This window comes from Eubalaena glacialis, chromosome 11 (assembly GCF_028564815.1).
Source record: "Eubalaena glacialis isolate mEubGla1 chromosome 11, mEubGla1.1.hap2.+ XY, whole genome shotgun sequence".
NCBI classification, from domain to species: domain Eukaryota; kingdom Metazoa; phylum Chordata; class Mammalia; order Artiodactyla; family Balaenidae; genus Eubalaena; species Eubalaena glacialis.
The window spans coordinates 39,224,953-39,252,606 of NC_083726.1; the positions used below are offsets into that span (position 1 = coordinate 39,224,953).

Genomic DNA, 27,654 nt, shown 5'->3' on the forward strand with positions numbered 1-27,654 from the left:
CACACACACAAACAGATGTACATCATAATCAGAGACCAATAATGTCATTTCTTTTGAAACCTATCATTGATTGGTCACTGTGCATCTGTTATTTAGTTCATGCACAGGCAGCAAAGTGTGTAGTTATATGGCCTCCTTATCTCCCATGTGCATACGTCACGTGCCCATATGCATGTTCAAAGCTAATCCAAACTTTGCCAAGTCATAGAAAAGATGCTCTCTCTATATCATAAGCTAAACAGTGAGGAAAAGAAAGTAACCACTCTTGATATGTTTTTAATAAAGTGAAAGCTTTCATTCTCAGTTATTTCTAATGTTTTAAATTACAGTGTACTAAATATTGTTTTTGTTGTTTTTTCATTTCCTATATATTTATAACTGACAGTAAGAGAGTTTTTAATGTAGTGACAAAAAACTTTGAAGGTTATGGAACAATCATTTTCCCTATTGATCATTAAGGTTGCTTTGCACACATTTTACAGACAGCTTTACAGTCATTTTTATGGTCCCATACTATCAGGTAAAGCAAAGACTGTCTTTATATGAATTATCAATAACCATGTTAAAGGATTTAACATCATTAGTCATCACTGAAATGAAAATTAAACTTACAATAAGATAGAAGTTCTTTTATACCAGCTAGACTGTCTAAAATTAAAAAAGACTGATAATACCAAATTCTGCTGATACCGAGAAGTAATTAGAACTCTCATACAATGCTGTTGGGTGAGTATTTAAAATAGAACAACCACTTGAAAATCATCAGTTTCTTGAATAGTTAAACATGCATCTGGACTATGACCCAGCAAGTCCACAAAAAAGTTTTATACAAAAATATCTATAACAGTTTTATTCATAACACTTAGTTTGGAACAATCCATATGTCCATCAAAAGAAAACAGACATACAAACAATGGGATATTAAAATGGTGGAAAATGACTCAATAATAAAAAGAACAAATTACTGAAACCCTCAACAACATGAGCTTTACAATTATGTTGAAAGAAATAGACCAGATATAAAAGAGTACATATAGCTCAAGAACAACTGAAACTAATCTATGTTGATTGAAATCAGGATAGTGGTTGCCTTGGGGAGTGGGTGTCCAAGGGAACTTTCTGTGGAAGACGGAAATATTCTATATGTTGTTGAGTGGTGGTTACATGGCTGTATACATGTATGGAAACTCATTTAATTGTATAATTAAGTTCGGTGCATCTCACTGTATATAAAATAATTTCCCATAATTAGAAAATGTTAAAAAAATGAAAAGAAAAAGTCTTTCCCATTAAATCGTAACAATATTCAAAATGTTATACATTTATATAGAAAATTAATATACTAGATACTAATACTTTCTAGCTAATATTTTATAAATCTAGACATTATGGAAAAAATCATGAGCTTTATTATATTTCTCATGTATCCATACTAGAAAAGAAGCCTTATAGATTAGTCCAAGTACGTCAACAACTACTTTCAATTCTCTTTTGGTAACTGTTCAATCTTCAGGCAAATTTTCTAATAGTACTTGTAAGAAGAGCATTCTATCCAGCTTCTAGGAAGTATGTCTCACACAGTTAATAATTTCTCTGTAATAACATCCTAAATACAAAGTTAGTTTTAAATTTCAGGCTAAACTTTAAAAATGTTAGACTGTCATACATAGCAAATATTAATGTAGTTACATTTTAAAAATTACTAACAACGTTGGCTTTTAAAAAATCCTATCTAAAGTAGGCTAATTTAATTAGTAATAAATGTCAGAAAATTGGGCTACTGTTTTTTAACATATCCTTTAATTGGTATAGATTTCATTATTGTGATCCATATGGAATTACATTTATTATCTTTCTAACACTGCAAATTGCCTTTAAAGTAGTAATTCTTCATAATAAGGTATCCAGGCACCTAACTAATGGGTGAATCAAGGATGCAGTGAATAGGAGGTGGTGAATATTCAAATTACAATAACATTAATATACTAAGAAATGTTACTTTATTTGAATTATAAAAGTGGCTGCTATTTATGCATGTCTTATATTTATAAAATAGATTCCTCCAAAAGTTTTCTTATATACCATGAAACTTGTAATATTTTGAGATGATAATTTGCACAACCTACTATTTGTTTAAAGCCTTTTCTTTGTATTCATATTACATTTTTTAATTGTCTAAATTAACGTAATATTGTTAATGAAATTTTGCTATCATTAAAACTCATTTATTCTACATTTCAGAGTTTTCCCACCATTAGTAAATGTTTTTCCCTGAAGCTTATAATCTCATAGAAACAAGGAGCACATTCTGAAGCTTTCAAGTCATATGGCTACCAGAAAGAAAGAAAGAAGAGGGGCTTTTGCATGCACACACACATGCATAATTTACTTACAAAGGGAAGTAAAAGAGAATAAGAAAAAAATGAGGTGAAATGGAGGAGGTTGATATGTAAAGGCTGTTATGAAAAGTATCAACTACAGCTGCATAGGACAGGAATGGAAAATAGGGTAATAAGATATGCCCCAGTTCCTAAATAAGTTAATAAAAATGTTGCTTGAAGAACAGCTGGCTTTAGCTGGAGCTGGGATGAAGAAAAGAGTGGTTGCCTGGAGTCCACTTAATGAAAGGTATTAGAGCATCAGTGGGGTCAAGGAGAATTATGCAGAGTAACTCAGGTTCATTATTTTACAAAAGGAATTGCATTTAAAAGGACTTTTAAATTTATAATTTAGAATTTGATACCTAAGACAGAAATTCATAATAGCAAACATTACACTTTTGGAACTAATCCAGGATAAAAAATGTGATATGTGACTAGAAAGTATAAAATTTCCCAGAATGGCTTCAGTATTTTACAGATCTTACTATATTAACTCATAGTATTTTTAGTATTATAGGTTAAGCACATATTTGATAATAGAAATTTAGTTTTCCTAAGTTTTAAAACCATATTTGGACAAAAGTATGTATATACTCAGAACATATATATCCCTGTACAAATTAATGAAATTCATATGATGAACCTGAATTTCCCCATTCCATAATGACTCTATTTAGATATTGTGAAATAATGAGAAAAACATTTTAATTCCAATAAACACAAATGATCGGTTAAATTTCTAATGTAAGGGAAGTATCATAATATGGTAGAAAGAGTTCTGGATTAGTAAGAGTTCTGCTAATAATTAGTTAAAGCACACTCTCAGCAGACACTAAACCTCTGTGCTTCATTTTCCATGCTTGCAAAATGAAATGGCTGAATGGGGTTATCTTCGAAATCCAATAAAGATCTAAAATTATATAATTCTAAATTTTAAAAGCACAAGAATATAATTTTGTTTCATCATAGTCTTACCAGTAGTCTCTGGCAGAGTACTTCATATGTATTAAATAACTTAATCTTGAATATATGGATTTAAAAGGGTACCACACGTGATATTAAGCATATCCCCACAAATGAACTTCAGGCTTTGAAGATGGAGTAGATATATATTCCCAGTTCCCTCCACTAAGTACAACTAAAACCTTGGACATTAAATATGAAACAAACATAAGAAGACTCTGAAAGGTGGTGAGAAGGCAAAGCAACTAGGGAACTCACGACCCAGGGAACAATACAGTGGTGAGCTCCCTGGCTTTTCTTTTGGCCTTGTATACCCCCAAGGCCAGCAATCTCCAAATGCTGACCAGCTCAGACTAAAAAAGCCTCAGAAAAAGCCTCCTCCCTGTAACAGAACAAAAACAGTGCAGCCTAGCAAGACAGAAAACTTTTAGACAATAACAACTCTACCCAAAAACTACAGAAAAAAGCTGTGGTCCCACTCCCTCCCATGACGACAAAGGTCAAATGAAGAACCTAGTCTTCTGCCTTTACTAGGCGGTAGTGAGGTACCTCAACCATCCTTGATAGAGTGAGGTAAAATAGGGAGCCAGAACTTTCACCCTTTCCAGAGGTAGTAAGTCCCCTCCACCGTGTCAGTGGAGAATATGTAGGAAGAATATGAGGCACTCCTATCCTTCTTAGTGGAAGCCTGGTGGGCAGCCCTCTTTCTCATGCTCACCCAGCATCCTCCCCTTGGGTGTCAGCAGAGGCCAAGTGGGGAATTTGGATTTCTACATACATCTGGCGGTAATGGAGAGGTGCCCTCCTTTTCTCTACCAGAGTGCTATCAAAGGAAACCATCACAAATTTAATATGCTTAATAGTTATAGGACTAGTCAAATCATCTATTTCATATTAGCTGAGCTGTGGTCATTGTGATTTTAAAGAGTAAGTTCGTATATTAATGCATATATGTGGAATCTAGAAAAATGGTACAGATGAACCTATTTGCAGGGCAGGCATAGAGACGCAGACAAAGAGAACGGACACGTGGACACAGGGGGGCAAGGGGAGGGTGGGACGAATCAGGAGATTAGGGCTGACATGTATACACTACCTTGTGTAAAATAGATAGCTAGTGGGAACCTGCTGTATAGCACAGGGAGCTCAGCTTGGTGCTCTGTGATGACCTAGATGGGTGGGATGGGAGCAGGGTGGGAGGGAGATCCAAGAGGGAGGGAATATATGTATACATATAGCTGATTCACTTCATTGTATAGCAGAAACTAATACAACATTGTAAAGCAACTATACTCCAATTAAAAAAAGAGTAAGTTCATTTCATCTAAGATAAAATTGTTGATATTATTCCCTTATTATCCTTTTGATGTCTGCAGTGATTTCACTTCTAAATATTGGTAATTTGTGACTTCTTTTTTTCTTTGTTGGGCTCGCTAGACGTTTGTCAATTTCATCTTTTTGAAGAACCAGTTTTGTTTAATTGATTTTTCCTACTGTTTTTCTGTTTTCAATTTCACTGATTTCTGTTATTTTTATTACTCACTTCCTTCACTATATCTTCCTTTTCTTTTTCTAGACTCTAGTGGAGGGGAGAACCTTAGATTATAGATCTGAGACTTTTCCAATGTATGTATTTAATGCTATAAATTTCCCTCTCTTCACTGCTTTAACTGTGTTTCACACATTTCGATATATCGTATTTTCATCTCATATCAATTCAACACATTTTAGTTTACCATATTTCTTTATTTCTCTTGAGACTTCCTTTTTGACAAATGTATTATTTACAAGTACCACTTTTTGCAACTGATTCAATATACATTTCAGCTCCAACTCTGCATCCTGAGAACACTTAAACATAATTTTAAAACTCCCCAAAAAGAGATCTCCATGCCTCAATAGTTTCACTGGAGAACTCAACCAAATGTTTAAAGAAGAATTAACACCAATTCCACACAATCTCTTCCAGAAATTAGAAGAGATTTGTATTATAAAGCTAGTATTCTCTGATACTGAAACTAGACAAAGACAGTGAGACTCATCAATAAGAAAAGAAGGAGGGCTCAAATCAATAAAATTAGAAATGAAAAAGGACAAGTTACAACGGACATAGAAATAAAAGGATCATGAGAGACTACTACAAGCAACTATATGCCAATAAAATGGACAACCTAGAAGAAATGGACAAATTCTTAGAAAGGTACAATTTCCCAAGACTGAATCAGGAAGAAATAGAAAATATGAACAGACCAATCACAAGTACTGAAATTGAAACTGTGATTTAAAAAACTCCCAACAAACAAAAGTCCAGGACCAGATGGCTTCACTGGTGAATTCTATCAAACATTTAGACTTCTCTAAAGTTAACACTTTAGAGACTTCTCTTAGTTAACACCTATCCTTCTGAAACTATTCCAAAAAATTGCAGAGGAAGGAACACTCCCAAACTCATTCTATAAGGCCACCATCACCCTGATACCAAAACTAGACAAAGACAGTGAAAAAAAACCTCCGCAAAACTACAGACCAATATCCCTCATGAATATAGATGCAATAATCTTTAACAAACTATTAGCAAATAGAAATCAGTAATAAGTAAAAAGAAGTACACCATGATCAAGTGGGGTTGATTCCAGAGACCAAAGGTTTGTTCAGTATTAGAAAATCAATCCATCTAATCCACCATATTAACAAGCCAAAAAAGAGAATTACATGATCAATCAGTACAAAAAAATTTATATAACATTCTTAACATGACAATATTACAGAAAATGGAGAGCAAATTAGTGGTTATCAGAGGGTTAAGATGAGCAGAAGTACAAGGAGAGTGGGCAGGAGTTGGGTGTGGCCATAAAAAGCAACATGAGAAATTATTCTCATTGAAATATTCTCTATATTGATTGCATTGATATAAATATGGTGGTTGTGATACTGCACTGTAGTCTTACGAGATGTTCCCATTGGAGGGAACTAGATAAAGGGAGCACGGGATTTCCCTATATTATTTCTTATATATACACGTGACTCTATAACTATCTCAAAATAAAAAGTTTTATTAAAAAGATTTACCACAGAAGACATGCCTTTCTTAGATATTTCACCACGTAATTGTCTAAACATAATTTTGTGGCTGAAAGTTTCTACTTCAGGCACCCAAAGTATGCATACTGAGTGTTCACTGTGTCTCTATCACTCTTCTAGGCCTGTATATTGATTGACTGATTCATTCATTCTTTAATAATATATTTATTGAGTATCACTGTATGCCAGATGCGTTCCTGGACACTGAAAATAAGGGTGAACTGCACAAAGGAAAATCCCTATTCTCATGGAGCATGCATTGTAATGAGGACAGATCCACAGATAATGATACATATAACAGAGAAAAGTAAAGCAAGAAAGAGGCATAGAAAATTCTAGCTGGGAGGGGTTTTAATCATAAATAAGTTAGATCCTCTTTGAAGAGGTGGTATTTGAGGCTAAATTTCAAAAGATGAAGGAAGAGACACATACATCACTAGGGAAGAGAATGCTGGGTTGAAAAAGGACCTTACGGACCATTAAAATGACTGTGGATTTTATTCTTTATGATTTGGGAGATTCAGTAAACTTGTAATGAACAAATCCTTCTCCATCTGAAGAGATTACTGCAGGGTTTTAGGAAAATGGCCAAAAAAAATCACTGTTTTCAGAGTCAATTTATGTTGCTTCCTACTCTAAATTTAGCAGAGTTCCCAATTTTCCATAATATTGTATTCAAATTTCTGCTACAACTATACAAAGCAGAGTAAGGTCCACCTGAGTTATTTGATCTCACCTCCTATACTCTTTTCAATACAACACCCTCTATTCAGGCTTCCATCTCAGCCTTGACCCCTTGTATTACATTCCTTTGTGCTACTATGTTTTCCCTTGCTGTGTCTTGGAATTTCTATCTACTCCCCTCTATCTATCTCACCATTTTCATGAATACCGATGGGGCCACAGAGTGGCTTACCATAAGTGCTTTAGCATACCCATAATCTTCAGGTCTACCTAACCTCCGCCATCTAAGATTGCTCAAATAAAAAGAAGAATGTTCTTTGATATGTACAACTGACATTTTCTCATAGCATATTGAGGAACAACAAAAAAGAATATTTAGTAAACTTAGCTATTTTATTGATCTATATCAGGTAAATCTAAGTAAACATTAGTATACCTGACTATGAAATTCAAGTTCCAAAACCATATCATCATCTTCTAATTAGGTTACTGAGTCTAAACTTCTATAAAGCAATTCCAAAGCTATCAATAAGCAACATCCAGTTCCTATTCCACTTCTTCAATACGGCCTTCCATAAAATGTATTTCTCCTGAATTCCTATTTGATTCAATCTTCAATCCACACAACTGACATATTTGTGTAGGTTTGTGTTTAATTGCTTTATATTTATTAGATACGTCTTTACAATAATGGTGGAGTTATTTGGACCTGCAGAGCCGAGATCACCAATGCCATTTGGGATTCAAACTTGAGTCTTGAACCCCAAACACAAAGCCTGGACTCAGTAAGCATTACATGAGTATATACTGGTCAAATGCCCACCATACCACAAGTATAAAGGATACTTGAGTATATACTGGTCAAATGCCCACCATGAGTATATACTGGTCAAATGCCCACCATACCACAAGTATAAAGGATACTTTTCACCTGATGTTCACTCTTAAGGAAAGTATTATATTTAATAATTAAGTCTGTATGAAATATATTTTGTAAAGCATTTGAACTTCAATTAAAGTAGCAATGCTAATAGCTATTTCTCTCTGATCCATGACCGGCAACTATAATGCCTTTTGTGCTTTCCACAATTACTGACTGGTAAGTAGAATGTGCCAATTCACTTGCTTAAGAACAAACAGGATCACACAGTTTTCCTGCATGTTTGACTTCTCATCTCGACTGAGGAGAGCAATGTCACTGGGATGCAGACAAAGGAAAAAGTAAACTTCTTCTGAATTAGCACATTAATTTGCAACCTTGAGAAAACTTTTACCCTCCACATCCACTCTATTAAATGGTACTTAAGAATGGTCTAAATTGTTATAAATGGTATATCTTATTTTTTTTAAAAAGCTGGTAAATGGAAGTTAGATTTTGTCATAATCACAGTTCGCCCAGTAATCTCTACACGGCTCACAGAGGTCCACAAAATAGGGATCCAAATAAAGTACATAACAAATACATTTCTTAAATAAGTCTTAGGGGAATGGCGGTCATGGCTTTGTAGAAGAGGCTTGAGAGTTTACATATATGCTATTAAACAGTACTCAGTTATTTGAAAGAACCAAGAGTAGAAGGGGAAAAAAACAGGGATATTAAACACACTCCCATTCAGTGCTGATCCATTAATATATTTGCAAGCTCAGTGGACTTCCAGTGGGTCCATCTAGGTGCCTAATACCTCCTATTGAACAAAAAGCTAATAAAGAAATCACTGCTGAAAAGAACACCCCTAAAAACCACAACTGCGTATTTCACTTTCCCTCAATTAAGTTTTGGGCATCCAAGGGATATAGCTTATTTTCCTCTTTTGATTCTAAATTACTGAACTTGGAAGAGCTTTGAATAAATCCAAACTGTAAAATTATCTTCCAGAAAAAAAGAACAAATTTTCAAACTCAATATTAAATCACCATATTTACTAAGATTTGAAAATAATATGGAGAAGTGCATGCATTTTGAACTAATTTGAGATTTTAAAAGTTAAGTCTTGTATGCACTTGAACTTGCTATAATATTTTTATTGGTACATACAATATACTTGGACAGAAAATGCTATTAAAATTACCAGGTTTGGGGGCCTTCATCTGTATTTGCCCTATTCTGACGTGTTTGACTGTGACAATGGAACCAGTTTAGACACTGAACACTAATCTCCTCATAAATTCAATCATCCGTGATGCATGTTTAACTGTGCCCAATATGACCAAGTTTACACTGAGAAAAATACCCAATAATCCCTGGAAGGAATGTTAAGGTCAGGCACTAGGCAGTAAGGGAGTGAGCCAAATTTGATTTTACTTCATGTCAAAAGTAAGTACAGAGTCAGTGACTCAGAGCTGACTTTACACTGTGACTAATCTTAGACCACCATAAATTAGAAGTTTGCAACAGCTATAAAACTGCTTCCAGTCTGAACAATGAATCTCCAGTTCTTACTAATGTCTTACCAACAAACAATTCATGTGAACCCAGATAAAAGCAAATTATTTACCTAATAAAAATTGTAATCATAAATACAATTACATGCTAGATCTGAAAATTAATTTTAAAGATAAACAAATTATTTAAATATTTTTAAAGCAGCAGTTAATACTCATGTTTCATATGAATGACTCTCCTTAATTGAAAGAACTTTTACATTTGCCTGGGAGAAAATATCTATAATTTTGCCTGATGAAAGTGTGGAAATAATACATTGCAGTGGAGTAACACCCTTATGAAAAATTATGAATTTCATGAGAAAACAATTCATTTCTTTCTTTTACAAAAATTTGAGTGCCTAGAATGCCCAAGGCTCTTTGCTCCGAACTGTGAGTAAAACAAAGACAAATAAGACATAGCCCCACAAGCAAAGAGTATACAGTGGAATAGAATGGTTCTCAAATTTCAGCACTGTCTCACCTCACATACCTTGTTTAAAGGAAGATTTGTGAGTTTTACTTTTCAAACTCTGATTCCACAGGTCTAGAGTAGGGCCTCGGGGATGTACCTTCTGATGCAGGGAGAGTCAGCAGTCCAAACTTTGAGCAACATTTGTCTTCAGTAGTAAGGGAGCACATAATACATGGTACAATATGCCTAATACCTTCCTAATTCATTGGTTTAGAATTCCTTCAGTCTCCATTCATGCGATCTTTTAATCCTGACTTAAAATCTAATTCAAATCCTTAGTTAAAGGATTTTTTTTTTTTTTAAACAAAGACCTGTCCTTAAGTTCAGGTGGCTCTACATCAAGTGTATATACTTTGATTATGCGTCTCTGTTCTACTAATTGAACCTCTGCTTCATTCCTGTGACTGAGCAGTCACCTTGAGTACCAGTGGAATCAATAATGATGAGTCCTCTGCCTTGTTCTCTGAGTTCCGAACCTCTCATTTATCTCAGAATTACTGTCCTGTCTTTTGTTGCCAGTTCTCTAGGACTCAGCTCCCGTCCAATGATCAAGACCATTTCACCTGGTACTAGACCACCCTGATGCAGACCACCTGGCTGCATTTGAACATATTTCCTTCTCTCAGACTCTGTATAGCAATGATCTGCTGCCCACCCACTGGGGAAACACCTGCTACCCCTTTCTGGACCTCTCTGACACTGTTTGCCTGTCCTCACTGCTACGTATCACCTGTCATCAAAATTCCTGGGTAATCTAGTCCAGTAATTCAGAAAATTTACAGCGAATCATCAGAGAGATGCTTAAAACTACAGATTCTTGGGCTTCATCTCTTGAGGCTATGATTCAGCCAAGTCTAGGGTGAAGTCTAGGAATCTGTAGTTTTAATGCTTAGCATGTCATTGAAGACTTAAACACACACACTCACACACATACACACACACACTTAAGCTGGGCTTTTAAGAACGAATACAATTTTGTGTAACGTAGAAAGGGAGCAGGACAATCTGATGGTGAAAAGTATTGAGTACGTTTAAAGAAGAGAATCTAATAAATTATTAGCCCATAGCAGGTGCTTAATAAATGTCTTTTGAAATGAATACATGAAATCTAATGTGCTGAATAAATAAAGTTTGGCTACAGGTATCAGTTATATGAAGAGATGCAGTGGAGGAACAAAAGAGTGAAAAGCTAGACAGAAGTCAAATCTAACTGGTGATGAATTCTGGGGTATATTTTGTACACGATGAGAATAAGTAAAACATTTGGAGTATTTTGGGCCATCTCTTATACATAGCACCTTTCATTATCACCTCTATGCTTCAGATACCTAAATCTCCATGTCTACTTCTTACCCCTCAGGTAATAAAATTCAACAGCCAACACATAAATGCTCTGAATTGTATGTTAGAGCCAATTCAATCAAGAAAAGTGGGTGGAAAGATGGTACTGACAGGCAGGCTGAATGAGTATGGGTGATAAGGCCCCTTTGGGTATTATTACAGGAAGCAACAAGTCTGATATAAAATGGGGGCAGTCAAGTTGAAGAAGGGGCAAATTGCAGAGCCATGGCAGAGACTGAATTGATAAGTTCTGATTATATGTAGGAGAGATGGGAGGAAGAATCACATAAGAATATAAGGCTTGATCCCCAACTGATTATAAAGAACAGGTATAGAAAAGTGAGGAAGAGAAGGAGAATTCATGTTACATAAATTCCATTTTGAATATGTTTAGGGTTGATATACCAACCAGGTCCTCAGCTGAAATTTTCTAACAATTTGTGTGGCTGTTGGTGTGTGTTTGTGTGTGTGTGTCTGTGCAAGAGACAGAGAAAGAAGATAAAATGCAGGAGAAAGTAGATTAAATTGATGGAGTTATGTTCTAGAGGAAACACGAGTTTGAAACAAAAATGAGCAGTTAGATTCCTGAAAAGAGGAAGGCAATGACATTCCCAAGGGAGGCTATCTTGAGAGCATAAATAAAGATATCGGTAAATTTTGAAGGAAGGCAAATCAATTATCTTTGATGCTATTAGTAAAATGAAGAATAACATCAAAGATGGATGATAGTGGGGGTAGACCATGTTCAGAGTAAGGGCAGAATTTTCCTACGGAAAATTGATTAAGTGTAAACAGGGATGTATAGTAGGTTGTGGAGCAACTGGGAGAGTTAAAGAAATGCTGAACAAGATAGAACCATTTACATTTTCTCCAGCACTATTCATCAGCCAGCATCTAGTGAAAACAAACAGTGCGGTCCTTTCAGAGTTGGGAATCTCCTGGAAGATGAGTTACAGTGACATGCCTTGCGATGTAAGGAGCAAGAGACAGTTGCTGTTGAAACGCGTCCATTCCAGATGAATAGGTAAGACACTGAAGTCTCAAGAAATGTTGCCTTGAAAGGATGAGAAGAAAAAGATGCTGAAATCAGAAGGTACACCATATCTTGAAGTTCTGTGGTTTACAGCCTCAAAGATAGAAAAGTAGAGTAAAATTGGGTGATGCTGATTTCAAAAGGAGGAAAGGGTTAAAAGATATTTCAAAGATAAGGATCGAGAGGTGCCAGAGGTAAACAATTATGTCAATACCTACAGTCCCCACTAGGGAGGAGCTCCAGTGAAGTGGTGTTATTGGGAAGGAATCAGGTTTTCATTTATATGAAGAGGTACAATATTAGAGAAGGTAGAAGATGAAAGAGATTCTGACATAGGGTGGATCACTGTTAGGGAGAGTAAGAGTTTTCCTCTTTAAAGACTAGAGCTTAGTGACCTAGATATTTTTATTCCAATAATACAAAAGATGAAGGCTGGTATAAAGAGAAGGAAGTAGATGAAAGTGAGTCTGACACTGCAACTTTGGAATTCAGGGAAGCATCGCGAATGCCATAAATCAATTTAAAAAAAGATATATATATGTGTGTGTGTATATATATATGTTACATATTCATTCCCTATTTTAAATTATAATAAAGCATAATTCAGTAAGTTTGGTGTTTGTATAATAAGAAATAGATACTTGTAAAAACACAATGAAGCAGATTTTCTCTTTTTTCCTCCTTTCAGCCTCCCATTGCTATGGAGGTGGTTCAATGTACCACATAGCTGGTCCTCAGGTAACGTGTGGGATAAAAAAGTATGTGTTATATTTTTTAATATTTCTTTTAAAGTTTTAGACAAATGTGCTATAAAGATTACAAAGGTTACTGACAAACGTAGGACACAGTCCAGGAACAGTTTTGTGTTTCAGGTTAGTTCTCTCTTTCAGGTAAATTACCTGCTTCGGATCAGTTACCTGTTTCGGGTAGCGTGCTCATGTTGCATGCACTTTCATCACCTTCACCAGCTGAGGTGGAAGCTCTTATTTTAAAGACATACGAGGTATTGGCGAGAAGTTTCATGAAAGTATACATGTGATCTTGGGGAGAGATTTTTGTAGCATTCCTTTCAACTGTTATCATATAATGTGTAATTATTCCATTTGCCTTTTTGGGTGGATCCCACTTCACTAAAGCTGACTGCCAGCTAGTTGCCATACACTGTACGTTCTGTACAACATCTGGAACTTAAGAGATAAGCAAATGCCCAAAGTTAAAATTTATACACATGTAGTAGATAAATGATTTCATTATGCGATTGCTAGATAAAGTCATGTTTAGGAGTAGAGACAGAATAAAAATTTAACATACCAACCTTTCAATGTGTGCTCAAAAAATTCTTAACATGGGCTGAATCATATGGCAGTTGGCCCATTTTCTATGTTACCATATTAATCCTTACAGTACTGAATCCATCACTGAATATTCTCCTAGGCCCAAGCAGCAATCACATCCTCAAACCCTCAGTAGCAACTATGTAGCCAGCCTCAAGCTCAGGCAGTGGTTGAAGCCTGCCCTCTTTATCTCTCAATGGGAAGGAGCAGTCTTAGCCATACTTTATGATGGAACTTTTTAATGCAAAACGTAGATGTAGGTGCCTCACTGAAGTGGGTACTTCTCAGGGAAATGTCTGATTATATAATGTCCCCTAATGTTAGCATAGCTTTTTTTGTCACACTAAAAAGAGGAAGCTATAAAGAAAATTTGCATATAGTCAATTTGTGGATTACAAACAGCAAGCAGTGATAAAAAACAACTTGTCATTGTGCAAAACATAGTTATTTAAAGAATATTCAAGTAATCTTTGACTTGCCTACAGTTCTCTCCTGTGGCGTAAATTTCTATCTTTACAAACGCTTCTTCCTCTGTAAGATAAAGGCATCAAAACTAAAGGAGAATAACTTAGGGGGGGTGTGGCATTTAAAATGAAAGAAAAGACAATTCCTCGGCTGATCCAGGGCTCTGGCAGTTAAATATGGTTAATTATTTGCTTTCTTATTTTCAAAAACATATACTAATACCAATAAATGAAAAAGAGACAGTTGATAATTTACTTAAGTTTAGATTATAAACCTGGATTTTGTGAACATCTATTTCACTGACTCTCCAAACTTAAAAACAATTAATTAGCCAGCTGATAACACTTCAAGTTGAGAATTTTATTTAGCCAATCAGGGCATAGGATTTTGTGGCATTATTTTATTTTACTGGTAAAAAAATTTTATTGGTTTACATAATACTGTCTACAAGATTAGCCTTGATTTTTATCAATCTAATATGTGTGTAAATAGTTAAAATGCTTTTTTCTTTATGGGTTTAGCCTTTTTCTATAGTATCACTCAGTTATGATATGCATTTCCTACAGTCACGTCCAGTTTGCACTGGAGGTCAGAGGCTGACGTTCCAGTTCAGTTTCTTCACTAATTTTCTCAGCCCTTTTCATCTAATCTGCCTGAATCATGGCTTCTTCATCTGAAGTATGGGAACAGGGGCAACCGTAATGTTTTTTCTAGTATTTGTGTGTCCAACACTCTAATAAGTGCTTCATATGGATCTTTTCAAATATTTTTCCCAACAACCTTCTGGGTGGCTACTGCTGATGTGTGTTTCTTTTCAGTTAAAGATACAGAGGCTCAGAGGAGGCACGTGCCTTTGCCAGAGTTATACAACTAGCAATCGCAGAGCTTGGATTCCAATCCAGACACTGACTGCAGAGCATGAACTCTTATCCACTATAAATACTACTTACTTAGCCTGTCTTATAGGCATGCCATGAAAATAGTATCAGGTATTCATAAATTAATGTAAAATGGTTAATTTATCAGTGAGTGGTCTCCAATTTCAATTTAGAGATTCACTAAAACAAAAAGAAATGCACCCAGAGGTATAGGGAAGAAATGACTAGAACAGGATCTTGCACTTATTCAATAATCATTGACAAAAAAAAAAGTGAGGAAGAGTTGCCTTTAAAAATATGGTCCAGTTGAGAGAAGGAAAAGTATTAAATCATTAAATCAGTTATAAATTAAAACTATTTAGCACACAGTGGAGTTATGTAGGTGATGCACAGGTAAGTTGTTTAATTAGAGCAATGGCATTTCAGTCTTCATAGTCCCCTCCACATGTCACAAATGGACTATGGGAAACTAAAAGCTCACATACTGACTAGTGCTCTTCAAATGTCACAACACATCTTCTTTAAAAAATTACACTTTTTTTCACGAAAATATAAATCAACCTGTTAAAAGTGATTAATGGTTCATTTCCCCTTTTTTTCCCAGCTGTCTCAGATGGTACTAAGAAGTAGGTAATTTTTACATATATCTAGAAGCCTACTTTGTGTTCCTAAACTAGTCTTTTATTTCAGCTTCCTCAGTTCAAAGTGAAAAACCATGTGTAAATATATATCTATTTGACTGCAGACAAGACAACCCAGCCTATCCTTAAAGCACTGAAATTCAACTTCCCTTTGAATGAACAATTAAATATTGATAGTTAGTCACATAAACTGAGAAAGGAAAGGGAAAAGTGTTAAAATACAAAATCAAACATTTTAGGATCCAAAAACCATGTCTAACCTGATTCTTGGGTTGTGAATTTTACTACGTTACTAAATTGATTGCCATTTCCAACTTTAGTAAAGGCAGATATGCTGATAGAATAGGTGCTGACGGGTTCCAGTCCAACAAGTTTGGCTTCAGTTTGAAAACCTGAAATATCCTGAAAAGCAGAAATAAAATTCGTTGTCACAATGCATCATCAAAAAACTTATTTATAACTGGAAGAAATATTTAATACATCAAAATTATGTCTGCTGTGTTTAACCTATGATTTAGTAAGCACAGGTATTTTTTATTAAAAATTTAAAAATTAAACATTTTTTGTGTGTGCCCCAGGGTGTGCTCAGCTGATAAAGCAAGGATGAACTGGACACCCTCTCAGCGCTGAAGAATCTCATAATTGCCATTTGTTTTTAAAGCTGAAGTGTTTTGTTTTCATTTTGTCTCCCTGATGTTTACTTGGAATTACATACTGATTACTTCCTTAAAATTTGCTAAAATTAAAGTCCTCAGTTGAAATCCAACTTAAGAGCAGTCAGTGGTACTTGATTTTTCTTGAATTCATCTAAATTCATTTTTTAATTCTCAGTAGCATTCTGTGTAAATTAATTTATTCATCAGCTATTGTATGCTAGGCACTGGGAATACAGCAGTGAATGAAACAGAACCTCTGCTCCTATGAAGCTTAAATTGAGTTTTCCCAGACAACTCCTAAATTTCTAATCTTATGCAATCTCTTAGGAAAATGAAAAAAAAGAACAAAACAGTTATCACAGTTGTTCAAAAGAGGATATTCTTTGTCATAGAAAATTTTACCATCAAATATAAAGCCTTCATTCAAAGAGAATTGTCCTAATAGAAAGAGCACTTAAGATTAATAGTTACCCTATGGAAAAAGAAGACAATCTCCTATGTAGTATAATTGTAAGAATATTGCATTATATCTAATCCAAAATATAAACTACTTTCACTTATATATTAAACATTTCAGGGGCAGAAATTTAGCAAGAATACTAATGCTCAGGGCACTCACAGTTAGAATCATATTTTAAATTAATCTCTTGCAAGTCATTGACATACTTTATGAACTCACTGTATTACGCTGTTTCCTTTCATTCTTCCACAATTACTATTTACCAAGCACACTGTTAGATAACCAGGAGATTATAAAGATATATAAGACATGGTCCCTGTCATCAAGGAACTGTTATATTAATTAGAGAAATCTACCAACAACTGCATACTAAGAAGAAATTAAACACAAGCAGGTAAATTTTGACTCAGGTTAGGAAGGGTGAGTAATTACCCAGAGAAATGACTGAACTCAGGAGATTATAATAAAAAGTGTGAGTAGCTTATTGGATAGTGGACAGACTGACAAAGTAAGTTGTAAGATGGAGACATGAGTAAGGAATATTTCCAAACATAACAGAACTTTTTTACTGAATAAAAGATTTCTTTCAATATGTGTGAGTGACCTGAGTTACTAGCAGACCTGGGTCTTATTTATCTCCAAATGGATTAAACTGGATTGACTGAGATGGCAGGAACATTTGGAGTGGTCCTGGAATTATTATGCCTCCACAAACTCACATATAATCTGAAAGAATAAAAAAGAAAAGAAAAGAAACTAATAGTTGGGACATAGAGGTAGCTGAAAACATAGAAAGGAAAACAGGACAACACACTCAAAGAGAAAGCCACACAGAGGGAGGAAAGCAGATAAAGAAAACTAGATGTTGAGAAAGGAAAAAAGATAGCATGAGGATACATTTAAAGGAATTTGAAAGAAAATAAGGCTATGAAAATTCATGGAAGACAAAACAGATGTAAAAGGGAATAACTAAAAGTAGTAGATTTTAAAGGAAAACTACTCCTTCCACCCCAAAAAGGATATTATATTTTTGCTACTAGTGAAATTTCAATGGTAGCATTTCTACTGAGAAAACAGATGTCTAAAACTCTTAGAATATAACTTACCCTCATATTCAGGTAGAGGAGTACTGTCATTTCAGGCTTAGTGCTATTACAATGCTGAATGGAATTTGTTCTTTTTTTTAAACCATATACAAAAACAACAATAGCTACCGTGTTTATCATATGCTGGGGATTGTTCTAAATGCTTTATATAGATTTTCCCTTACAATCTTCACTTTTTAGTGGATGTATCTTTACAGCTCCCATTTTGCACTTGAGGAAACTAAGTCATAAGAAGTTAAGCAACTGCCCTAAGGCAGAACAATAAGTCTCAAAGTCAGGCTTCTAACCAGATAATTTGATGCCAGAGTCCTTAATTCATGACTCTGCTAACGGTGTTGATGGTAGAGATCTCTGTTCTGAGGAAAAGATCACACATACACATCCACACTTCAATATACATACATGTTTATCCTAGGAATGATCACATTCCTAGGATAATAAAGATTATTATCTTTAAAATATAGAAATATAGAAAATGATTCCTTTTCCCCGTTTGATACCTATTTACCAGTGATCCATACAGACAAAGCACATTAAAAAAAATGGAAAATATTAAGATTAGACTAGAAATAGGTACTAGAGGGCTAGAGACTCAGCACCATTAATGGAATTTCACACTGCTGGGAAACAGATTCCACATTTATGAAGAAATACAATTTGAATTCTACTCAGCCTATCAGATTTTAGAGTAATATCTTGATTTCCAAAAAAAAAATCATTATTCCTTATGACATAAACTTACGCACTGCTTCTGATTTTTACTATTCACTTTTTAAGCTACACATGCTATAAAAATGATTTACCATCAGTAATAAATTATAATGCATATAATATTGGGGACAATGTTTATGCAAAGTTTTTGCACTCTCCTTGCTGCAACTAAAGAGCATTCCAGTACTTCATTTGCCTTTGGAAAAAAAATAAGAACACTTTCTCAAATAAATGCTAGTTAATTACAACATATTTTGGCAATTAAATGCCAGAAATCATATAGGTATATTTGAGACCCTTTGTTACATCAGTTCTTTGGGTATTTTTCATTGATTCTGAAACCTAAAAATGGAGGAGTGAAAGGGCATTTAGCATTGAAACTAATTAGCATTGAAAGAAAAAGAATAATGATATATTTTAAAAGACCAATTAGTGTGGGATTACATGCTATCTGGAAAGGTTAACAGAAGTGCAGTATAAACACTTTTCTGAACAGGTTAAAAACATTCACTTGGTACTTCTTTTAACAACAAATACAATAGTCCCCCCTTATTCACAGTTTCATTTTCCACGGTTTCAGTTACCCACAGTCAACCATGGTCCCAAGATATTAGATGGAAAATTCCAGAAATAAACAATTCATAAGTTTTAAATTGTGAGCTGGTCTGAGCTGCATGATGAAATCTCGAGTTGTCCTGCTCCATCTTGCCCAGGGTATCAATCAACCCTTTGTCCAGCATTTCCCACCCATTAGTCAGTAGCCTTTTTGGTTATCAGATCGACTGTCAGATAGCGCAGTGCTTTTGTTCAAGTCACCCTTATTTTACTTAGTAATGGCCCAAAGTACAAGAGTAGTGATGCTGGCAATTCAGAGATGCCAAAGAGAAGCCATAAAGTGTTTCCTTTAAGTGAAAAGATGAAAAAAGTTCTCAATAAGGAAAGAAAAAATAATAGTATGCTGAGGCTGCTAAGATCTTCGGTAAAAATGAAGCTTCTGTGACAGTCTATGAAATTGGGAAGAAGGGATAAAAAAGCACAAGTTTTGCTGTTGTACCTCAAACTGTAAAAGTTATTGCCATAGTATGTGATAAGTGCTTAGTTAAGATAGAAAAGGCATTAAATTTGTACAAGAAGATGTTTTGAGAGAGAGAAAGAGGGACCACATTCATATAACTCTTATTACGGTTTGTTATAATTTTTCTATTTTGTTATTAGTTACGGTTGTTAATCTCTTACTGTGCCTTATTTATAAATTAAACTTTAGAAATTAAACTTTATGTATAAGAAAAAAACACAGTACATATCGGTTCAGTACTATTCATGGTTTCAGGCATCCACTGGGGGTCTTGGAATGTATCCCCTGTGGGTAAGGGGGATGAATGTAGAAATATATTACCCTTAAGACAACAACAGGTTTTAAATAGTCTGAAAAAATTTACTGTATACTTTCCAGCATTAATAAAATGGTGCAATTACTTCCTAACTTATAGCTATCTAGAAGTTACAAATTCTAAATAAAACGCTATATGAAGTACTCCACTTCCATATTTGACAAATGTTTGCTGTGTTTTCTGCAAGCATCCTTAAGTTGTAGGAAACCAAAAAGATATTTTAAAAAGATGGTCCTTGTGTTACTTAAAGCAGTCCATTTTCCCCCTGCATGTCAATACTTTGACTTTCTAAATTTTTGAAATAAATATATAGTGTTATCATCAACCTACCTTATAAAATATAGTATCAGTTTCATGTTCATGAATTTTTAAACTATATACTTTAACAATACCGCCTGGAACAGGACTCGGGCTCCATTTCAGCCATACAAGGTCTGAAGTGTAGTTGACTAAAGTCAAATTTTGAGGAGGTGCTAAAGGCACTGCAGGAAAACACATTATAAAACATAACATTTTTTAGCAGAAAAATATCATCGTGACTCTAGCTTCTTGAAGACACTAGTTAAGAAAGATTTATAAACTGATCATATTTTAATTTCAGAAATAAGGAGCATAAGTAATCATGCTTTTGTACTTGGAACTCAGTAGTTCCAAAGTAGCTTTAAACAGAACACTCTGTTCTGAAGCTCAAATTAAAAAGAAATGTTCAGCAAAGCAGATGAATAGTTGTCAGGCTGTTACAAACAGGCAATCAAATATCCTTTCATTTTCCATGCTGTTCCTTAAAAAGAGAGAGCAAGTGCTGCAACAGTGAAATCATTGGAAGAAATATGGATTCTGGCTTACCTGACTCATCTGTGTAAAAGAAAAGAACACTGGAAGGACCCAGTCCTTTTATAGTTCTTGCAGCAGCAAAAAAACTATATAATGTAAATGGTGAAAGCTCGTCCAGTATTACATAGTTATCAGAAGTAACAAAAGAATAATTCTCACTTGGTCCTTGTAAAATTAAATCATAACTTATTATTGCACCATTTGGTTTTACTGGGGGATCCCATGATAAGAGAACTGAGGTAGAGGAAAGGTTTTTAAAAGTGTTGATTATTGGTGAAGTTTCTGGGACTATAAAAGAAAAAAAGAATATTAAATGAAACAAAAGTGATTAGCACCAAGAAGAAGAGGCTTTAATAATAATGGGACTTAATTTTTATCAACAGGTAATTATTTTAATTTTAAGAAACTTAGAGCTTACTGTGTTTATTGAAAGGCTAATTACTTAAGAACAAACAGAATCTATGTAGTGATAAGAATAATGTTTTCTATCAGAAAGCAGTATAAATAAGAGAACACCAACAATCTGCTTAATAGGCAATAAAAGGGTCCAGCCTACCATCTTCTTCAGTTTTGATGTGTAGTTGGGCAGTATAGGTATCAGAGAATCCCTTTTCTGTTGATGGAGTGATTTTTAATATATAATCAGTATATTTTTCCAGATTATCAAAATACATGCTTCTCTCATATGTAACTAGAGGTGGTCTCACGTGGCGAGGAGTTTGCTGTGAGCTCAGAGAAACATAGTAGAAGACTAGACCGTTTGGTTGAGACGGAGGGCCCCAGCTTACATTTATTGCAGTTGACGAAATGGACTTGTAAGTCAGGTTTCCAACAACTCCTTCAGGTACTATGACAGGTAATGTGCAAAATATAAAAATCATCAGTCACCCTAAATAAAATATAAGTAAATTCACAAACCGGAGGATAATTGTTGAAATGGCATCTACTACATCACCTGCTCTTACATTATTTAAATCCGCATGTGGTAACATCATCTACTACAAAATATCTTCTAAATATGTATATTAAAATTATATTAAAATCATTCAAAATAAACCCTGTCATCTTTAGTATGTGTGAGAACTGTTTTATACAATATTTTCTTGGCTTTTCTTTCCTACAAGATGGAGATTATGAGTCTGTGTATGAGATTATGAGTATGTGATGGAAATTATGTGTATGAGATTATGAGTATGCACACATGTATGTGTGCATGTATACTCAGATATTTAAATATTTTGATAATGTATATTATCTAAACAATATTTTTAGTTTCTTTCTTCTAAAGATTATCCTTATTGTACATATGAAGTCATCCAGGACCTCTCACTGGGAACAGTGCACAGTAAGTGTTTATTATTCATGGTGCTATAATAATAACTGATAAAATGTTATAGGTTGGTGAAAATCTTGGGAGAGATCTGCATTTAAAGAATGCCTGAAATGATACTGACCACAAATTGCACTAAACATTTTTGCTAAAGACTCCCCAAACTTGTATTTCCACATATCATATCTACTCTGCTGATCAATGAGTAAACAATTTAAAAGACTGTTCCAACAACAGGGAGAACATTCATTCCTCATACTTAAAGTATCTGTCAAATTTATAATCTTCAAATAATAAACATGGAATTCTACTCTCAGCAGAAATTTAGGTATCATTTCTCAGTAAGAGGACTAATCTTTTAAAAATAAATGGACCATAGAAACAACCACAAGAAGAAATAGACAATGATCCATGTATCATCGTATTCTTGAAACTGAAACCTAAAAAACAGCAAGAGCTTCAGTCATTATAGTTTTCTGAATACTCAACACAAACAGGATTCTGCAGAAGCCACAAATGAGAAACTTCCAGAGTTAAAAAAAAAAGATATTTTGGACATATTAGTCACAAACACAATAAGAACAAAGATGCTGCATAAAATCCTTTGTGGGTTCAAAGACTGAAAAGGAAACAAGTTGCTAGAGAGAAAAAAATGTCATTTCTAGAGCAAATGGATATTAAGTATTGGAAAATACATCCACATATGCAACGGTTTTTTTCATGCCAATAACCGATGGCTGTGACATCTTTCGAAGCAATGAAAGTGACAGAATTTTTATAAATGGATGGTAGCAGTTTTCAGGAATAGAAAAGGCTGTTACTACTGTAATAGGTTTATAGCTATATTAAATGCATTTTCAAACTTCTATGACTGGTTAAATGTGCCTAAATAAAACAGAGATTTTATTACCAATACATACAAATAGAAAAAGATTCTGAAATAATTATAAAGTTTTAAATTAATCCTATTAAACATTAATGAATGTTTTTCATTTACATACTGTCTTGATCTGTGTATACTTGAACTATGTCACTGCTTTTATTCCCATTTCCAACTGAAGTACTTGCTGTTACCCAAAATGTATAGTAGCTGAATATTGCCAGTTTATCTATTATTGCAGATATGGTCATATTGTCAAAGTCATTGGTTACTTCATGGAGTGTAAAATTCTGAAAAATAAACATATCGTTTTAATTGTTCAGAATATATTTTTAGTATACATGAGCATTTCAAAGTAATTATTATTCATGGATTGGTTGCCTCAGTATTTTAATATGTTAATTTTTGAGGAAAATAAACAAAGAAGTTTTTTATTGCAATAATTAAACTGGAAATATGTTTGTACTAAAAGAGGAATAGATGGTAGCAGTTTTATTAAATCAACATACAGAGTAGCAAAAACTCCAAGCTTAGCTGCAGTGAGGAAGGTCTAGTGGTGAACTGGAAATGCTACAATGTGCTGACCAGTGTCAGTTTCCCTTATGAAACATTCAAGTATTTTTCAAAACATCGACTATATATTTTTAAACAAGTTTGGGAGTATTATAAAAATTTTAAGTTTTTTCTTCCTGTTAACAATGTGGGAATTACGAAAGTGTTCACCTCTTTCTATGAACTCAAATGGTTATTATTCATCTTTCATAGACCCTCTTTTTTTCTACAATCATGTAGAGAAATGGGAAGGCAGTTGGATACACTCTCATATGTGCTGAGTAAGAGAAATTTTAAAATTCTCTTGCCTGACTCTAGTTATATTTGTCCCAAGGCATTTTTTGATAATTAAGGAATTACAATCATCCCTTCCTTGACCAAATTTTAAACACAAAACACATAGTCAAAATCAATTCTAAAATAAAGGAAAAACAGACTTTTTAAAAAGTCATGTAGGTAATTAAATATGAATTAAGTATGAATAATTTTATAATAATGTCTACTTATACTGAGAAATCTGAATCATTCCAATCTGCACAAAGCCCTTAGAGTCCAAAGACCTGCATTCAATTCTGGCAATAGCTCTGGATAAATCATCTGATCACAAAGCTTCTCCAACTGTAAAATGGGAATAATCATTTCCACTTCACAGAGGGCTTTTGAGGATTAGATAATATAAAGCATATAAAACAATACCATCTCCGGCACACGACAAAAAACCAATAATTAGTAAATAGTTCATTAAAATTAGTAACATAGGATAATCAATTTGACTAAAATTTATAGTTATCGTGGTTCTGCAATGTATCAACAAACTAAATTCAGCAAATTTTTGTGGTTCTTTCCCAGTATAGGGAGTGGGGGAGAGTGTCAGAAAAGATCTATTTTACTTTAGTGGTGACTTATTTAGGAACAGACAAGTTAAAACATATTTAATCTCACACAAAATATGATGTGAACTTTAATATCTTCCAACACATCTACTTTACACATGGCATAACTGGCTTACATAAATTCTCTCTTAAAATATTAATAGAGCTTTTTGATTTTTCTTTGCTATAAAATTTATTCTGACTACCTATGACCTACCTTGATGACAATATTAAGTAACAAATTATTTTTAATCACCCAGAAGTTATTCATGCTGAGTGTGAGTAAACATGCACAGACATGTAACAAATTTAGAGTTACACCAATTATCCAGATGATTATTCCATTCATCTATTTATTTTTGGAAAAAATGTCTTGTGGCTCAAATTATCTAATTAAGGTTTATTCTTTGTGTGTATGAATACAGTCAGAAGGTATTCAGTAAAAACTTCTCAAATTTGATTAATCAACCAGTACTCATTTAACACTTTTTAATAAAAGACACTATGTCAGGCAAACTGAGGAGACATAAGTGGGTAAATGTTAAAATGTAGAAGAGTTAATACACTATACAAAACACAATATACCACAATTGGAGGAGGGACAAGAGGTATTGCCAAGTAGTAGCAAAGAGATTAAATTCCACAAAGTCAGAAGAAGGAAAGATCACAACAAACTCAAGTGCTCCAAAATTATAACTAAGTACTGAAAATAATGTTGATCTGTTATAAGAATTTTATGTTCTATGATTAAAACATTTATTGAACATTATCATACTGTACCAGAGGACTTCAGGGGATGGAAAGACAAGCGTCACACACAACTCTTTTCTTCATGTTATTTGCTATGGGATGAGGGAGCTAAGATAAGTAGCAGATACCAGGAATAGAGAGCAGAATATGATGTGCCATGCATGAGATATGCTACAAAGTTCTATGGGAAGAAGAAAGAGAAGGAAGAAAACAGCTGTACATCTATTCTGCTATATAATTTTCATTTTGAGGATTTCTTCTATTCTACCAATCCAAAATAGAAAATTAGGTAGTGAAGATTTTTATGCTATATTTAACATTAACTTCAGAAATAAATTAAAGCACGGATGAACTTCAAGGAATATAAGAAATGTTTTAACATCATTAGCCTGTGTGCCCTCTTGCAGCTGTCACACTTAAAAGCACTCTTAAGATAATTTAATAAAAGATTACATTTTCTAAGATAGATGAATTGCAAATGGTATCATATTATATACTCAGGTTTGAATAAGAAGGTTCATAAAATAATGTTGAAATCATAGTTAAACATTTACACTCGATTACCTAGATGTCGACAAAGAGAACCAAAATTGAATCAGAGACAAGCCATAAAGTAAACTGTACAGAGGCAAAACCTTTGCTAAGATTCAGAACTACTGAATTTTGAATACTGAATATTGGTTAAATGCATGAAAAAAATCTGCAATTTGAATGGCCTCTATGACATAATGACACATTATTAAATTTGTAAACACATTGTGGTAAAAAATAAATAAATTGCACACTGATCCCCATTCTTCCCCAAATACAGCAGAACAAAAAGGAACAGCAAAAATTGCTTGATGTACAGAGTTAAACAAACAAACAGATCCTCTTTTCTTATGCAGTCCCACTCTGAGAGGGCCTTGAGCAGAATATAAAAATAGAACCAACCTCTGGACTGTCTTTTACTCACTGCTGAGTAAGGCCTAAGACAGCTTGCAAAGTTCTGCTCTGACCTTATTCATTAGCCTAAACTGTACTAAAGCAAGTCATACTTTAGTCCCAGAGATTTCTGCTCACAAGAACTAACTCTAGTGGCTACACCTGGGCTGTTAATCACAAATGGAATTAGGCAACTTAGAATTAATAAGACTTATCTCTATCCTCCTTCTGCTTAAAAGGATGCAAACACTTAATAATGGTCAGAGTCATAATCAACATGCAGTCAACAGTTCCTATCAGTAAGGTACATATTCTGTAAATTGCAGTATTTCTTCTAAATTAGTGTTTTCCAAGTTATATTCCAGCTCTCCCCACTCCTGATTCAATCACAACCAGTCCAGTTTTTATCTTTTCATCTACTAGAGTTCTGTGAAATAGTTTGGAGAAATAAAGGAATTTGGCTGAAAAATTAAAAACTATTTCTCTAAAAGAAATGCACTTTAGCTATTTTTATAACTGTTATTGTTCATATCTCAGAAAGTGTCCATCTGCAAAGTGTGCGACCCTATAACCTTGCATACCTCAAGTTAAATAAGCACATTTTAATAGTTTCATTACATCTGATACGAAGTGATGATGATGATAAGCCCTCCTGCTAACAACTGAAAACATTTTTAGAATTGAAGAAAAACACACAAACGCATCCAAACATGAAAACTATTTATATTATATACAAACAAAAAGAAATTTTTTTTTAGCTGAGAAATAATTGAGGGTAAATGAAACCATTAACTCTCTAGTGAACACTTCTTGGAGAAGAGGCACTCAGGGCCATATTTATATACAGAATTTTTAAAAGGTGGCAGCTTCATTGTTGGTAACACATTTGAAGCTGATAGAGAAACGTGTGTGTTTGAGTATATGTGTGCATGCATAGACAGTTTAAAATGTATTTATTTCTCCACCACATTTTTCTATGTCAATGGCAGTTCTATAAAATGTCTACACAAAATTCTAAATGTAAGATAAGCAACTTTTTCTACCATGCCAAGTCTTTATCAACAGAGCTGAAGGATGTAAGTAAAGAAGCAGGAGAAAACTCAGGTCTTACCTGCACAAAAGTACCTGAAGTATTTCTATAATAAACAGAATAATATTGTATAATCCCATTAGGTTTCGAAGGAGGCGTCCAAAAAAGAAGTACTGATGAAGAACTGAGGTTTGCATAATGAACATCTTTGGGAGGATCACTTGGTGCTAGAAAACAAATGATCGAACAAAAAACTGTACTTGTGTCTCTAAAAAATGTGTGAAATGTTCTAAATGTTACCTGCCTTTGATTAGTTATGATAATTGTTTAAAAACTAAGAATAACATCTAATTAGAAATCAGAAATGAAATCCATAAGGCTCATTGGGCCATCCCCGTAACACTCTACCATAGCAATATCTAAGCAGAGACAGAGGGATTTCTTACTCATAAAACACTATC

General features: G+C 34.0%; 1 protein-coding gene across 9 annotated transcripts in view; it reads right to left on the reverse strand.

The window, feature by feature from the left end:
- PTPRQ (protein tyrosine phosphatase receptor type Q) overlaps positions 1 to 27,654 on the reverse strand; it is a 258,054-nt gene that overhangs the window by 106,172 nt on the left and 124,228 nt on the right. For 7 of the 9 annotated variants that reach the window (XM_061204868.1, XM_061204865.1, XM_061204866.1 and 4 more), the window contains 5 exons: positions 27,275 to 27,420; positions 23,187 to 23,355; positions 20,352 to 20,503; positions 15,958 to 16,099; positions 13,297 to 13,566 (listed from right to left, as the gene is read on the reverse strand). In XM_061204868.1, coding sequence (XP_061060851.1) covers positions 13,297 to 13,566; positions 15,958 to 16,099; positions 20,352 to 20,503; positions 23,187 to 23,355; positions 27,275 to 27,420 — 879 coding nt within the window. Of the gene's footprint in view, positions 1 to 13,296; positions 13,567 to 15,957; positions 16,100 to 20,351; positions 20,504 to 20,867; positions 21,144 to 21,411; positions 21,703 to 23,186; positions 23,356 to 27,274; positions 27,421 to 27,654 lie in introns of all 9 variants that reach the window. The other 2 variants (XM_061204874.1, XM_061204869.1) reach the window with 2 other exon arrangements.